The 14,378-nt window shown below is 44.5% G+C and overlaps 2 protein-coding genes across 4 annotated transcripts; both read right to left on the bottom strand.

Moving 5' to 3' along the window:
- Window positions 1-256: 256 nt before the first annotated feature.
- antkmt (adenine nucleotide translocase lysine methyltransferase) lies at window positions 257-8,806 on the bottom strand. 2 transcript variants are annotated; one of them, XM_079365614.1, is made up of 13 exons: window positions 8,674-8,806; window positions 7,933-8,053; window positions 7,666-7,804; window positions 7,099-7,367; window positions 6,849-6,900; window positions 6,637-6,764; window positions 6,415-6,562; window positions 5,962-6,060; window positions 3,488-3,603; window positions 2,725-2,829; window positions 2,507-2,647; window positions 2,224-2,274; window positions 257-1,555 (listed from the first exon to the last, which is right to left on the bottom strand). In XM_079365614.1, the coding sequence occupies exons 1-13, from the start codon at window positions 8,748-8,750 to the stop codon at window positions 1,349-1,351; spliced, it is 1,653 nt and encodes a 550-aa protein (XP_079221740.1). In that variant the 5' UTR covers window positions 8,751-8,806; the 3' UTR covers window positions 257-1,348. The 2 variants fall into 2 exon arrangements, with proteins under 2 accessions (XP_079221740.1, XP_079221739.1); XM_079365613.1 differs by lacking the exons at window positions 257-1,555; window positions 2,224-2,274; window positions 2,507-2,647; window positions 2,725-2,829; window positions 3,488-3,603 and adding an exon at window positions 5,473-5,778 and having other exon boundaries at window positions 8,674-8,799.
- Window positions 8,807-9,434: 628 nt separating this feature from the next.
- kctd13 (potassium channel tetramerization domain containing 13) lies at window positions 9,435-14,134 on the bottom strand. Of its 2 annotated transcripts, none has more exons than XM_079365835.1 (7): window positions 13,757-14,134; window positions 12,750-13,006; window positions 12,441-12,610; window positions 12,084-12,173; window positions 11,586-11,638; window positions 11,194-11,389; window positions 9,435-10,679 (listed from the first exon to the last, which is right to left on the bottom strand). In XM_079365835.1, exons 2-7 carry the CDS (start codon window positions 12,985-12,987, stop codon window positions 10,431-10,433), a joined length of 996 nt encoding a protein of 331 aa, XP_079221961.1. In that variant the 5' UTR covers window positions 12,988-13,006; window positions 13,757-14,134; the 3' UTR covers window positions 9,435-10,430. The 2 variants fall into 2 exon arrangements, with proteins under 2 accessions (XP_079221961.1, XP_079221960.1); XM_079365834.1 differs by having other exon boundaries at window positions 12,750-13,010; window positions 13,757-14,133.
- Window positions 14,135-14,378: the final 244 nt, after the last annotated feature.

Raw genomic sequence — 14,378 nt, 5'->3', positions numbered from 1 at the left:
ATATTACATTAATAAATGTATATTGTATAAATATATTGATCGTTGTCTTTTTGCACATTTCACCGCTGCACTATTGTCTCATTTTGGCTTGTAAGTTATACATTTGATAGTTTATTATTGTTTAACATTTTATGTTATAGTTTTATGAATAGCTCAGTCTAGTTGTGTGGGGCTCACCTGACTAATAAAGCTGATTGGAAACAAATGAGAAGACTCACTGCACACAAGAAAGCTGATTACTTTTTAATCACTTTATTTATTTGCACTCTTACAAACAATCGTGTTTGACGCCTCAGGTATTTGTATTCTCGGGACCTTCAAGACAAAATTAGACAATCATATTAAATCTACACTTATATTTTATTACCTCTCCATACATCACCGGGTGTTTCCACAAATCATACAGTTCAAAGATGTTTTGTGGAGATCAGATTAGATAGACTTCATTGTCCCGCAGGTAGAAATGTCATTGCCTTGGGTTAAAGTGCAGAAGAAACACACAAAGCTCTGTGCAACTTACAATTAGCGAGCAAAAAAACAAAAAGAATCAACCATAAAATCTCATCACATCATGCATAGAATACAATAAAATAGAATGAGCTCCATATGCACAAAAAAACACCCACCCATAATAAATATGAATAAAAGATTAAAGGCTCAAACACTGCAAAATAAATTAAAACATGTTAAATAGTGTGCATGGTCAGGTTTGGCTCTTGTGACTGATGTCGGACGGATGGCGAGATGAAAAGAGTTACTGACACACCTAAAGGCTCGGCAGCAGCAGCATCCCGAAGGAACCGCTGACTGGCAGCCTTTGGCAATGATCCACGAGCTTCAACATTTACATTTCTTACTACTTCTTAAATTCACTCTGGAGCAGTGTGACAACATGTTGGCCTGTGAAGAATTACAAAACAATAATAAAATCAGTCATAATTGGCACATGGCAGTCTAACGGACATGAGGAATAACTCAACTTTAACAGCTTGAAAGTGAGGTAGGTGATTCCCTAAAATGAAACCAGTGCAGTGACTGAGTTGTTTGGCTTTGCTTCTGTGCTTAAAGAAATCCTCAATCAGGAGATTCTCGTTCAGCGATGGTTCAAACGTTTCAGTCAACAGTAATAACTAATCCTTTAAAAACAGTGGCACTGAGAAATCTGTTTGCTGATCAACGCAACACTGAACTATAACTTCCAGTTGTAGATAAAACGATTAGAAATTAATTTATATATATATAAGTCATCAGTGTTCCAACGAAGGATATTTATATCTTGAAAATATTTTCTAAATATTGAAAAAAAGTAAGAGGCAGTAGTTAATCGTGGTTTTACGTCCTCGCAGCTTCAAGTGGATTCTTCCTCCTTGGCACGTTCGTCGTCTCTTTCTGTGGCTGTGAGCTTGTCTTTGTCCTGCATGCTGTACGCCCAGGCTCTGTCCACACCTTGACCTTCGACCCTGCACGGCGTCCAGTCAGGGAAAGGAAATCGACCAGCTACCACTAAGGCATCACGGGGAAGCTCAGCCAGCAACTTATCCTGCAATAATGAAAGCTATAAAGAAAAGAGCACAATCATTAATAAGTACTGTATATATATATATATATATATATATATATTTTTTTTAAAGGTCACATGATCTCCTCCTCTTCTTCAGGTGAAATCAGTGTCCTCGCTCCTCTTCATCATGTGTGTGAAGTGTGTTGTTGTAAATCCACTCTGATCCTGTATTTGATCATGTCTATAAACCCCTCTATTTCAGCCCTGCTCAGAACAGGCTGTTTCTGTGTCTGTAGCTTTAAATATGTAAATGAGCTGTGTCTGGCCACGCCCCCTCTCTGGAAGGGCTCGGGTGTACTCGCTGCTTTCTGGCTCCATGTCCTATTGTTTACGGTGAGAAGGCAGACTCAGAGGGCAGAACAAACACCTAGCTGTGGGAGTGTCACCCACCTGGGGGAGGGGCTACTGCCCTTTGTGATGTCATGAAGGGAACATCTCCAAACGGCCTGTTTGAGCAGGCAGAAGACGGAGAGGATGGACTTTTCTCATCATTGGAGGGTTTGTAGACAGACTAGAGACACATGTTAGAGGAAGATGGACGAGAGGATCTCTGTTGCCTAAAGATGGCGGACCTCACCTCCTCTCACTTTGCTTTACTCACCCTCTCTTCTTTTTAGACGCTCTATGTGGTTTTTTAGACATGCAGTCATTATTTTACTCACAACGCTCGGAGCCAGAAACACCGTGACGTTCTTGCATTCTGTCAAGTCGACCTGTGGTGAGAAACAAGGCAGCTGGTAAACAGACTGTCAAAACCTTTCACAACCTTATTTGTAATAATTATGAAATCAATGTGAAATCATTTAAAGGCAGCCGGCATAACTTGGGGGTCTCCAGTGGTCTCTAAAAACCCTGATGTGAGAGAACAAAGATACTGGAATGAACAGAGGTGTATGTTGGGATGAGCTCACACATAATAAATGTGTTCAGGGTTAAATCTCGCACCTTCCAAAGATCCTCTCTTCGGTAAGAAACGTTGTAATGACACTCTGCTCTCCATGCATGGAAGCGAGCGAGGCGAAGCAGCCAGGGGTTGAGCTCGTACCCAACAGCAGGTGTGAATCCCTGCTGATACGCCTTTAAGACCTAAAGGATTAAAACAACAAGATTTAAAACCAACTTCTCTCCAGAACATCAACAAGGAGAAACAGCGTGATACTCACAATGCGGCCGTCACCAGATCCCAAATCTGCCAGGCCTCCCTTCCGACCTCTCAGCAAGGTCATCACATTTTCTACCTGAGCTTTGCTGGCAGGAATGTACGGCACCTTGGATGGAAATTTAATGAGCTTCAAGATGGAAATTATTTAGTTTGTGAATAACTTAAAAAAAAAAAAACAAAGGTAAAGGAAGAGCAGCTCAAAAGTGTATCTAATGTAGACCAAAACTGGTTTAAAGAAAAGCTAAGTGCATCTGATCTCCTGTCAATCAGCTGTGAGTGGAGGTGACAACATTTTCAATCCTTTTCTTTACCATGTGTTTTAAATGTACACAATCTCAGCCTGTAGTATTTTGGAAAGTGTTGGAAGGTAAATCTGAGACAGGTTGACAGGAGAGGAGTGAATACATGAAACGTGCAGGCAGACTCTTGCACACTTTTCTAACAGCACAAAACACTGGCAGTGTCTCAGTGTCTCAACCTGTACCTTACCTAAGCAGGATGACCGCTCAGCTCTGTGCTTAAATACAGGTGGCACACAGGTGTGCTTCATGCACGAGCACAGGCACGCGACGTGGACAGCCCTCCTTATGGAGAAATCCTGCAAAGTTCTGTCTGAGTCTGACTAACACGACTCACAATAAGACACACAGTAAAGTCATTGGCTGCCTCCTATTGGCTGCCTATTCTATGCCGTCTGTTCACCCTGGTGTCATTAATATCATACTGTGTGTAAATGTGAGGCTCCGGTATGGGGACCACGCTACCTGAAGCCTCCAGGGGACTTTTCTGAAGCCGGGCTGGAGGATTCCCACCCACATGGTATAAACTGCGAGCCCAGTGCCGGCAGCGATCTGAGCGACGCCCCACACTCCGAGGTGCTCTGTGTTGAGATCATCAAAGATCTCATCAGGTGTGCCATCGTCCATTTCTGCATGAAACACAGAGCAGGGTCAACGTAATACTCATTATTATAGAGATCCAGCAGACCTCACAGGGGACAGGTTACAGTAAAGTCTGTTTCTCCTCTCACGCTCTTGTTCCTTTTAGTCCCCTTTCAGAACCCCCCCCCCCCCCCCCCCCGAACTACTCTAAGCTCCGCCCTCGTCGCATCTTTATACGTTCATAAGTATAAAGACATAATTAATTCAGAGAAAGTGTAACTCTGATGCTCCAGTCTGAGTTCACATTGTGTGTTCGTCGACACTGCAGCTCCACATACACACACAGTCAGACATGCACGCACACGCACGCACACACACACACACACACACACACACACAGGTGTATAAATATCTGTTCATCAAAGTGTCTGTTTGACACTTTACATTCACACCGTGTGGATTTGACTTTGAGCTGTTTCTGTTTGTTTCCAGAAAAATCTCCATTCAGCGAAATGGGATTTTTGGTCCATATCTTCCAGCACTGAGTTAAAGGAGATTTCATAACAGATGACTTTAAAAATAAAGTCTTGTTTTTTGTTTCTCTCTGGAGAATCAAAGAGGGATTTTCTGCAGCTTCACCAACCAGCAACGTGCATGAAAGGTGAAAGTGTTGAAGCAGTCTAAATGCAGAACAACGATCAGACAGCTGTTTTTACAACACCTGTCCCATCTGTCCTCTATGATAGCAGATCATCAGCTGACAGATCATCAGCTGATCCCTGGAGTTTAACAACCACAACACGTTCAAAGTGGTTCAAACTAAACAACCCCGATCAAACTGGAAAATAACCTTATATGTAATAACATAACTAGAGACTGTAAATATGACATAACACACGACACAGGTTGAGGGTCACATCATGCAAACACCTTTATTCGCACCGGAAGTCTTAAATCTTAAAACGACACGTGCACACTTCTTAATGTGAGAGAGAACAGTCACACAAACACGTTTAACACATGTGAAATCATGCCGGAAAGTAAAGAGACTTTTTGACCTGTAGAAAAACAAACTGTGCATGCGGACACAAAAGCACGTCGGACCTGTCCGTCCGCCAAATGTTCCGTACACACACAGTGGGGTTTACTGAGAAAGGTTCCGGTGTCATGCAGAGAAACGCATCCCCCGAAACTGTGCAGAACAATAAGGAAACAAGACTTACCTTCACATCATAATAATAAAATAATAATAATAGTGATATAAACTTAACACATACCCTTCTGTCATCCGTCTCTGCTCACAGACACACCTGTACCGTACATTACCTGGAGGTGCAGGGATGCAAACCGTCAACATTTAAGTGGCAGCAAGAAAATAGTTCAGCAATTTTAATAAGTAAACAAGTCGAATTTAAAGTTATACATTTAATTGGATAACTGCAAGATTCAGATATGTTGATTAAATGCCTGTGATAATGGACTTATTTCATAATAGTAAATTATAATACTTTATTTCAACAGCACTTTTCAAAACAGAGTGAATGAGTACATGCTTTTACTTTGAAAGCCTCAGATGGGATCCTCGTGGTCGTTCCAGAGTCGAGCCTGAAATCCAGAGGAGACTTTGTTTTGGCCCTCAGGGTCCCTCAGCTTTTTACGACCACCCCGGAGAACAATTCACAACATGTTGAATAAATTGTGGCGTTGACTCGAGGACGAACAGCAGAGAGAGACGATCAGGTATTCAAACAGACATGTTCAAAAGTAAACACTTCAATGTATTCATCACCTCCAATTTACCCAACAACAACGCAGTCTGCAGACACACAGGCATGTAAACACGTTAAGGAAGGTCAAGCACGCCGACGTTGTTCAATCAATACTTTTATTAGAAATACAACAAAGACAGAAACAAACAATTTATCACCAACACTTGTCTTTAAAAATGAGAGGAGGACACATTTACTCATATTCAGTATCAAAGTCAAGCGCTCCGTGTCAGCAGCTGTCTCCATCGTCGCTGATGATCCCCTTCAGGTTGTCCCAGTCCGTCGCTCGTCGGCTCCCTCTGCGGACGCCGTCCTCCTGCTCGCTGTCAGAGCTCGAGTTCAGAGCACGCACGGGAGAGCCGCGCTGTTTGTGCCCCGATAAAGCTGCGCTGCGTGTCGGCCGACCTGACGGAGGAATAATGTCACTTTCATAAACACAAGATCAGCAGAGACAGACTCCACGTTAGAGTCCAGAGCAATCTTAAGCTTTTCTAATTCTTGTGTATTTGTCAGACTTCAGATCTTCATCGGCCCCTGAGGACGACTGAACGCCGTCTGACCTGGAGAAGAAGAAATGAAATTCGTTACCTTTTGTGGCGATGATGTTGTTGGTGTCGAGCTCAGCCAGCTCCTGCGCTCGCTCTCTCTTCAGCCGAGCTCTTTTGCACTTCTTAATGGACGGCTGACCTGCGGGAGAAACCAAAACAAACCAACGTTTCACTTCTCCACATCGTTACATCCCGGGCTGTAAGAAACAAATCCAACCAATCACATTTCTAACTTTTCAGCTAATGTTTCAAAAAAGTGTTAAAAGTCGGAGGAGACGTTCAAATGTGCCAAATACGACCTTTACCCTTTCACTTTTTCTATAAAGCCCAGAATGTTAAATATAAAACTTTTTTTTTTTTTTAAAGCTTTCACACGGGAAGTGGCGATTCTTTCAGCCAATCAACGGACTGCAGTGCTTCTAGCTCCGCCCTTTAAGGTCGGCTCAGCACCTCAACAGAAGGGTAGTAAAAAAAAAAAAATCTTGTCACTGACCGTGGACGCCGAGCTCTTCCAGCTGCTTCTTGAGAGCGGCCTCCCGTGCGCGAGCAGAGCTGCAGCCCTCCAGGAGCTTCTTGTAATTCCTCCGAACGCCACACAGAGCGATGTAGCGCTTGAGCCTGGAAAGCGCTTTGTCAGCATCCTGCAGGGAAAACAGACAGGTGAGCCACAGGTAGGACGACTGACAAGAACTAAAACAATCGCTCGTTGGCTCACCCTCGCAGGTGTGGCGCTCTTCTTTTTCTTCTCAACATCTCCTCCGCCATCTTCCTCGCCAGAAGAGGGCGGCGACGACGAACCAGAGTCTGGATCTTCATCTTTCTTTTCCTCCGAGGTTTTTTCTTCTGCAAACAAACGATCGTCTCACAACTCTGACCGTCAACAGGAGAAAGATCGACAGAATGAGAAGAGGAAGTTTGCACGGTCACCTTTCTCGCCGTCGTCAGAGGACTCGTTCCTCTTCTCCGACTCGCCGTCAGAGGACTCGTTCCTCTTCTCCGACTCGCCGTCAGAGGACTCGTTCCTCTTCTCCGACTCGCCGTCAGAGGACTCGTTCCTCTTCTCCGACTCGCCGTCAGAGGACTCGTTCCTCTTCTCCGACTCGCCGTCAGAGGACTCGTTCCTCTTCTCCGACTCGCCGTCAGAGGACTCGTTCCTCTTCTCCGACTCGCCGTCAGATTCATCCTCTTCATCACTTTTCTCTCTGCTTTCTGTCTCATCTTCCTCTGCAGTGTTCGATGGTTTCTCGTCACCGTCCTCGCTCTCGCCTTCTTCTTGCGCCGACTCGTTCACTTCCTGGTCTGAAGAGGCTTCGCGGTCCGTCGCAGGTTTCCTCTCTCCACTCCTCGTCTGTTCTTCTGGTTTCTTCACCTCTTGCTCTTCATCCTCAGAACCCGAGTCGACACGTTCCTCCTCTTCACTTTCAGCCTTCTCTTCCTCCTCCGACTCTGTCATCGCCAACAGGAGACAAAAACAGGAAACAGACTGATCAGGTTTACAGCACCTGCAGAGGCCGAGGAACACACTCGTAACAACGTAACCATGGAGACGAGATAAAACCACATCAGATGGACAGCTGAGAAAAAGTTCTTCTACCAAGACAGAAACAAACAAACCAACATGAGAAATGTGCAAAAGACAAAAGGTCCCTCTGATGGCGTGTTCCTTACATCATGACACACACACAACATGGTTGCTAGAGTCCGACAGACTGGACGCCAAACGTTGAAAAAAATATTTATTAACCATCTGACGAGCTCAACCGACGACGGGATTTCTTCTTCACGGACTCAGCTTCCTGTTTTGTTCCATTCATCTCCTCATCGCTCTCGTTTCCCTCTTCTCTTTTCCTCTTCTTGGTCTCCGACTCTTTTTCATGATCGTCCTTGCAAGAAAAAAAACCAAAAACAAATAGAGATGACCGTGACAGAAACTACGACTAAAAATCAGCCCAAAAAACCCCAAAACAAACCAGAGAAATGTTCATGAGGTGTAAAGGAAGGATTCAGTCACCTGCATTTTCATCAGCTCCTCTCCGACCACCTGCTTCATGAACGATTTGGCGTCTGACGTGAACGAGTCACATGACGTGTGTGCCAGATATCGCTTCTTTAGAATCCTTAAGGTCAGTGTGCTGGAAGGAGAAATACAAAGAACTGAATTATTAAATGAATTATTTAAACATGCAATCTTATAAGAAACATTTAACATATATATTTCACACACATTCATCATTATTTCTTACATTAAATGGATTTTAGAGCAAAGACAAATACAGCACTTCACTCACAGACAGCTCAATGTTTTGATTTTGAGCTGCAGTACCCATTTTAAACACTAGGTGTCAGAGATACATGTTGCTCCTTTGGCATGAAGGGTTAAAATGTTAATAATATAAACCTACACACGGACACCCACCTGAGAGTAAAGCTAGCAGTGCTTTCTAAAGGGGAAATGCTGTGCAGAGGTGTTATGGTGAAACTGGCTCCCTTTCGAATCTGCGTCTCGTGTGTGTTCGGTTTTCTAAAGGTGAATTATATTATTTAATATATATCATTTAAGTGCAGTGTGTGTTTGCAGTGTTAAACAGGTGTTTAGACACAGGTGAGCGCACGTGCTGTCGTCTGGTTTGTATTTTACACCTCCGGAAAGGTCAAAGTCAGCAACAGTTTCCATCAACTCTTCACTCATACAGTCCACGTGAACACTCTGAGAGACAAACAAACAAACAAACAAACAACAACCCGTCTTTACCTGAGGTCCGTCTCTGTCCGGAGCTGAGCACACACAAACGCGCGGATGCTTTCTTTCTGCTTCACCGTCACCGTCATTTTGAACGTTTGGAGCCTTTTTTTTCTGAGGGGGGCGGGGCGGAGGACGAGCCAGGAAGTGACGTCACATCAGCGTCACGCCCATTCAAACTCAAACAGGGAAATCTTTCACATTAACAATGTTTTAGCAATTTGTTTTTTTTTTTTTCTGCAAGTGAAATCAATCAGTAATGATTTCTAAGAGTTGATTAATATAATCAGTTGTGACGTCACAAACACGTCGTGATTTTAATCCGTGTTTTTAATTAATCTACGGAAGCCCTGAGCAGACGTACGACCATTTTTTTTTATCACTTTCATGAAATGAAAGATAAATGTTCAACGTTCTTGATTTACATTTTCATTTATTTGCTATATATAATAATTATACCAAGTTTATCTGGTATAGCCGCTTAATTTTTTATTTTTATGAGAAATATCATGAAGACTGCAGCAGTGAATCAGTGGGAGTCGGTCGTCTCTCAACCAGAAGGTCGGGGGTTCGATCACCAGCTCCTGCAGCCACGTGTCCTCGAGCAAGACACTTCACTTCAAGTTGCTCCCGCTGCTTCGTCTGCAGCGTGTGAACGGACGAGTTCATCCTGATGGGACTCTTCACTCAGCGGCCTCGACCATCAGTGTGTGAACGTGTCAGTGTGAAAGCTCTCTGAGGAGTCAGAAGACGAGAAAAGAACTCGACAAGCATTCTGCCGTGTCATCGTTTCATTTCTTTATTAAACTTTTCAGACAAACGAGAGCAGAAGTCCACGTTGGATTGCACAAGTGATTTATTCAGAATATTCCCGTGACAGGACGGATGTTCAGTTAGTGCATAATAAAGGTGACTTTACGAACGGTGAGAGACACACACTGACCTCAGTGAGTGATTAGATTTACACAAGACACCGGTGAATATCAGAACACACTCGTCCTCTCCCTGAGGGTAAAACTAACGCCGTCATCCCGTCATGGCTTTACAGGCCAATCACGGCGAGGGGACGTCGGGGGTTTAGGCGTCGGACGCAACGAGAAGAAAAATGGCTCAGAATAAAAATGCAATATCAAAGAAATGATCACGGCTTCCTCTTGAAACATGAAACCAGAACGTGAACGTTCACCACGGTCCAAATGTGACGAGTGCATCGCATCGAGGATTCAAAACTCACGCAAACAATACATTAAATACCGACAATAAATTAGGTTCATAAATTAATTAACAATAAAAAAAAACACACATCTTGAAGCAACAGCAGTAATAATTTAAATAAAGAAAATTAAGCTGCTCATCAACACACGCCGCCTCACTTTGATTCCAGTGTTCACGGATCCTAACTAACCTCGACCGTCCTCGGGCCGACCCAAAGGTCAAACACGCAGGAGGTCGCCAGTGCATATCACTAACACCTACATTAGAAGTGGGGCTGCCTGCTCCTGGGAGGGGGGGGGGGCGACCTGCAGGACGCTCGTTAACCTCTGCAGAGTGACACCGGACAGTTTCCCCTCCCAGGTGATCGTACACGTGTCCTAATTTAACTATCTACACTTCCTGTAAACACAAGCTTCTCTCAGCCTCTCTCTTCAGTCGCGGCGTGCTCTCACGCTGGTGCAGCGGCGCCCGGAGACGACGAACAGAAACGCGTACAGAGCTGTTGATGCAGGACGTCGGATCTCGCTCCTCCACGTCCCGCCTTCTTCACATTATTAGTCTTTGTATACGGTCTGCTGGCCGTGCCCTCGCTCGTCGTGCATTATGTGCCTCCTCACGTGGATTCGCCTCACTCGCCTGTCGCCTCCCACGGCGCCCTCCTCCTCCGATTGGCCGGCTCCCAGGGACGCCCCGGAGCTTCTCGAGTCCAGGAGGTGTAGACCGCCTGGACCGGACCCTCGGTTGTTCTCATAGATGAGGATGTTGAGGGTTTCTTCAAAGATGCGAGCTTCAGGAAATTCAACCTGAGAAAAAAAGACGAGGAGTTTGTTTTAAAGTTTGAAATGTTAAAAACGTCTCTCTCCGTCTTTGAGACCTCGCTGCAACAACTGGCGGTCTCTGTTAGTGAAAGTGAGGCCACGCGTTGATCCGGGTCGACCAGCACAGAGATGCTGTTGTCAATAATTCCAAAAACTTTATGACTTTTTAGAACCGAAAAAATCCAAAAGTATGAAACTTCCACTTTTTTTTCATAACACCGGTGTAAGGGAGAGAAATGAACCCTTCCTAACTTCTGCTCACCGTCCAAACTGCAGGAATACCTCAACCACATTTCATCACTGACAGTTTGCCTCCTTCTTTAAATAATGGAAACAAGTCATACACATTTGGTGTGTATGACTTTGATTTTTGTTGCCATGGTATCGAAGCAGGTCTCGATATTTGTCGTATCACAGAGAGGCAATAACCTAACAGTAAGGTCAAAGGTTATCAGTCAGAGAAGCACACGTGTAAGCGTCTGCACGCCGCCGTCCTTACTTTGGTCTGCTTCTTCTCGGTGGCGTAGACGATGGAGGTGCAGCACACTTCGGCGATCTTGCGTCCTTCGCCGTAGAACGACCAGCAGCAGATCTCATCGCCCAGCACGTCCTTGACGAACAGGACGCGGCCGTTAAAGCGCAGCACCAGCTTGTCGAAGAGTTCGATGTTCTTCAGCAGGTTGTCGTCAGAGTTACTGCTCACAGAGAGAACACGGGTGAGATTCTGTTCAGCTGCACGCACACACGATGGAAATAATCTGAGGAGCCGTCGAGACGTTCGAGTGCATGTGGGATCGGTCAAGTTGTTTCTCCTGCGTCTTCAGGAGGTTAAATAAAGTTTACTGTCTTCAGTTATTTATTTGTTTGTTTGTTGTTAAAGCGGCGTCTCACCTGGTGTACGAGTATTTGTTGTTTCCTCGGTTGTTCTGTAGTTTCACCACCGGCTGTGAAGACAACAAACAGGAATCATTCAGCAGCTTTAACATGAAGCGTGTCCGCCCGTCTCCATGACAACAGTCTGACACTGCTCTGTCACTTTTTACCGAAGGACTTTTAATCAAAGTGGATTTTTTTTTTTTACAAATGTGTTTAGATGAAAACATAAAATCACTTCTGACATTTTGATGTTTCTGACTGATCATCTGCACAGAGACACTCTGATCCTTCAGACCTCATCGACCTCCTGACGGAGAGCTCATGTACTCCCCAGGATCCTGATCCACCAGACCCGTCCTGCACTCTCTAAACCCACTTCCTGTCTCCCTCAGGATCAATATTAGATCTCATGACACCTCCCATCTGCAGACAACAGGCCCCCCCAGGACGATCCGCTCCATGGGGGGCACAGAGCGCTCTGACTGAAAACATTTCCTTGAATGATTCTTTTACCTTTCTGCAGGTGGCGATCATCTTCTGTTCTTCTTTGGCCGAGGTGATCATGGGGATACGACAGACGGTCTCAAAGACATCCTTCTGTTTCTGAAGGGGGGGGGGGAGTTAGGGAAATGAATCAGCTACTTCCTGTTATGATCTCATGACAATAAAGCTTTAAGACTATTATAAAGAGTAAAGTGAGAGCTGTGTTTTCATCCAGCCTCCATTATCTATTTGGCTTTTTTCCAGACGACACTCTGGACTGTCTGTCAGCCAATCACAGAGCTGACGTGCAGAGACAGACAACCAGCCACACCGAGGGAGGGGAACATGCAGACGTAGAGGCTGCTGTCAGACGTCTCCTCCGTTTACCTGCATGGCAGTGAGGCAGTGCTGCACGAGTCCCTGGACCCGATAGTACTGGGCCTCCTTCAGAACCTCGTCCAGTTCTCTGTGGTCTTCCGGCAGTGGCACCGAGCCGTCTCGCAGGAAGTTCAAAACCAGTCCAAAATGCCGGCCAGACCGATCCAGAACGACCCAACCTGGGACGACAACGTCCAAATACACCGTTAAAAAGAATTCAAGAGGTCATGTGGTCGTCTAAACTACAAACATGGTTTCATCTTCGCCTCCTCGTGTTTGAGATACAGAGACCAAAAAGAACCAGAGTGAGACCCTCACCTTCTGAGTCGATGGTGACCTCCGTGCTCCCGGTACAGATGCTCCGCAGCAGACTGTCCTCCTTGCTCAAAGTCTGAACGGTCGTATAGTGCAGCGAGCCGCCCACGTTTAATTTGACGTACTTGCTCCCCAGCAGACCTCGAGTCCTGAGCGGGTCCGTGTCGTGGAAGGCCGGCTGGGAGACATCGGGCAGGGCGGAGTCAGCAGCATGACTGCCAACTGAAGCCTCAGCAGACATGGAGCTGAGGAGTCACTTCCTGTCTGAGAGAGAAAAGAACAGCTGAACGCTCCTGATGTCTCACAGCGAAGTGACAAGACTTAACGTTTTATTCTTGGTCTCTCGCCCTTCACACTGCTCCTCTCTCTCTCTCTAAAAAAAATTCAATAACAAAACACTAAAATTAATTCATTTCACAAGCATGTAGTTTACTTTACATTAGATACACTTTGAACTTGTGCAGCCGACTGTTAATATGACACATCGATATATCGAGTATCACCGCTCAGTGAAAAAATATGTAGATATCACTTTAGGTCTATTTCACCCAGCTCTAGTTTTATTTCAGACCTTCCTTTCTCAGGGAACTGACCTGAACCTGTCGTTTCATCAGGAGAATGTATTTTATTTTGAAAACTAAGAACTCACACTTACAGTCTGTCCTCAGGATGATACAGGATACAGGTTTATTTTTACCGTTAGAAAAATACATCCAACACATCATGATAAATGTAACTCAGAGAAATGACTCTCAGTTTGGATATTTGTAAAGAAGTCACCAGGCATCATCTGCTGTTTTAAGTCTGATCCTTTCAAAATAAGAGTCAGGAAAGACTTAACGGACTGAGAGGACTCTCATGGTGTTTTAAAGACAAAGTTGGACCTAAAACAAAGCTTTAAATAAGGTTTATATGTTCATTTAACAATACAATAACTAACCGAGCTAACAGCACTGACTGAACTTAGTTTCGGTTAATCGAAGTGAAATATGAAGTTAGATTTTACTCACCACACTGAACATCAAATATGAACCCGAGAGATCAAACTAAAGATGATTAAAGAGTCAAAGATCGATAAAAAAGAACCAAACAAAAACATTTAACAAAGCTAAATCAAAGCAGCTAACAACAGCTAGCTCCGCGTCACTCTACAAATCCTCCTCCTATTAGAATCACTTCCTCTTCTTCTTCTTCTTCTACGCTGGATATTTGAGACACTAGTCATTAAACACGCAGCTCGATGATGTACACACGACGGATCCCATCGTCGGACATTAAGATGTTTAACTGATGCTAACAGGAGAAGCTAAATAAAATAGGTCAGTCGGAAACGAAACCAGCGCATCTGCTTCCGCTGTTTTTCTTCTTCTGCGGTATAATTGAAGTTGTGACGTAACGGTGTCAGCCCCCTAGTGGAATAAAACTGCGCACTACACAAAGATTATAATAGCAAGCTTTTTTATTATCTTCATAAATGAGTTACTAAACAAAAACATCATAAAAAAATATACATAAATAAACAAAAAACACATTATTAAATAAAAGTTAACTAAACATGTTTTGACTCCGGATCAGCCCTCAGTGTAAATTTACGGCTCTTTGCTGCCCTCTAGTGGTCGCAGGAATTTACTG

Source organism: Symphodus melops (genome assembly GCF_947650265.1).
Source record: "Symphodus melops genome assembly, chromosome: 17".
Lineage (NCBI taxonomy): Eukaryota > Metazoa > Chordata > Actinopteri > Labriformes > Labridae > Symphodus > Symphodus melops.
The sequence above is the reverse complement of the archived record's forward strand: the minus strand, read 5'-3'. Positions and strand labels throughout refer to the sequence as shown.

Coding starts and splice junctions, on each gene's coding strand:
- antkmt (XM_079365614.1), bottom strand. CDS start 8,750: ATGACGGTGACGGTGAAGCAGAAAGAAAGCATCCGCGCGTTTGTGTGT. Junction 6,901..7,098: donor AAAGTGATGAAGAGGATGAA/TCTGACGGCGAG, acceptor AGGAACGAGTCC/TCTGACGGCGAGTCGGAGAA. Junction 6,765..6,848: donor CTCTGACGACGGCGAGAAAG/GTGACCGTGCAA, acceptor GTTTGTTTGCAG/AAGAAAAAACCTCGGAGGAA.
- kctd13 (XM_079365835.1), bottom strand. CDS start 12,987: ATGTCTGCTGAGGCTTCAGTTGGCAGTCATGCTGCTGACTCCGCCCTG. Junction 12,611..12,749: donor GGTCACCATCGACTCAGAAG/GTGAGGGTCTCA, acceptor TTGTCGTCCCAG/GTTGGGTCGTTCTGGATCGG. Junction 11,639..12,083: donor TGATCGCCACCTGCAGAAAG/GTAAAAGAATCA, acceptor TTGTCTTCACAG/CCGGTGGTGAAACTACAGAA.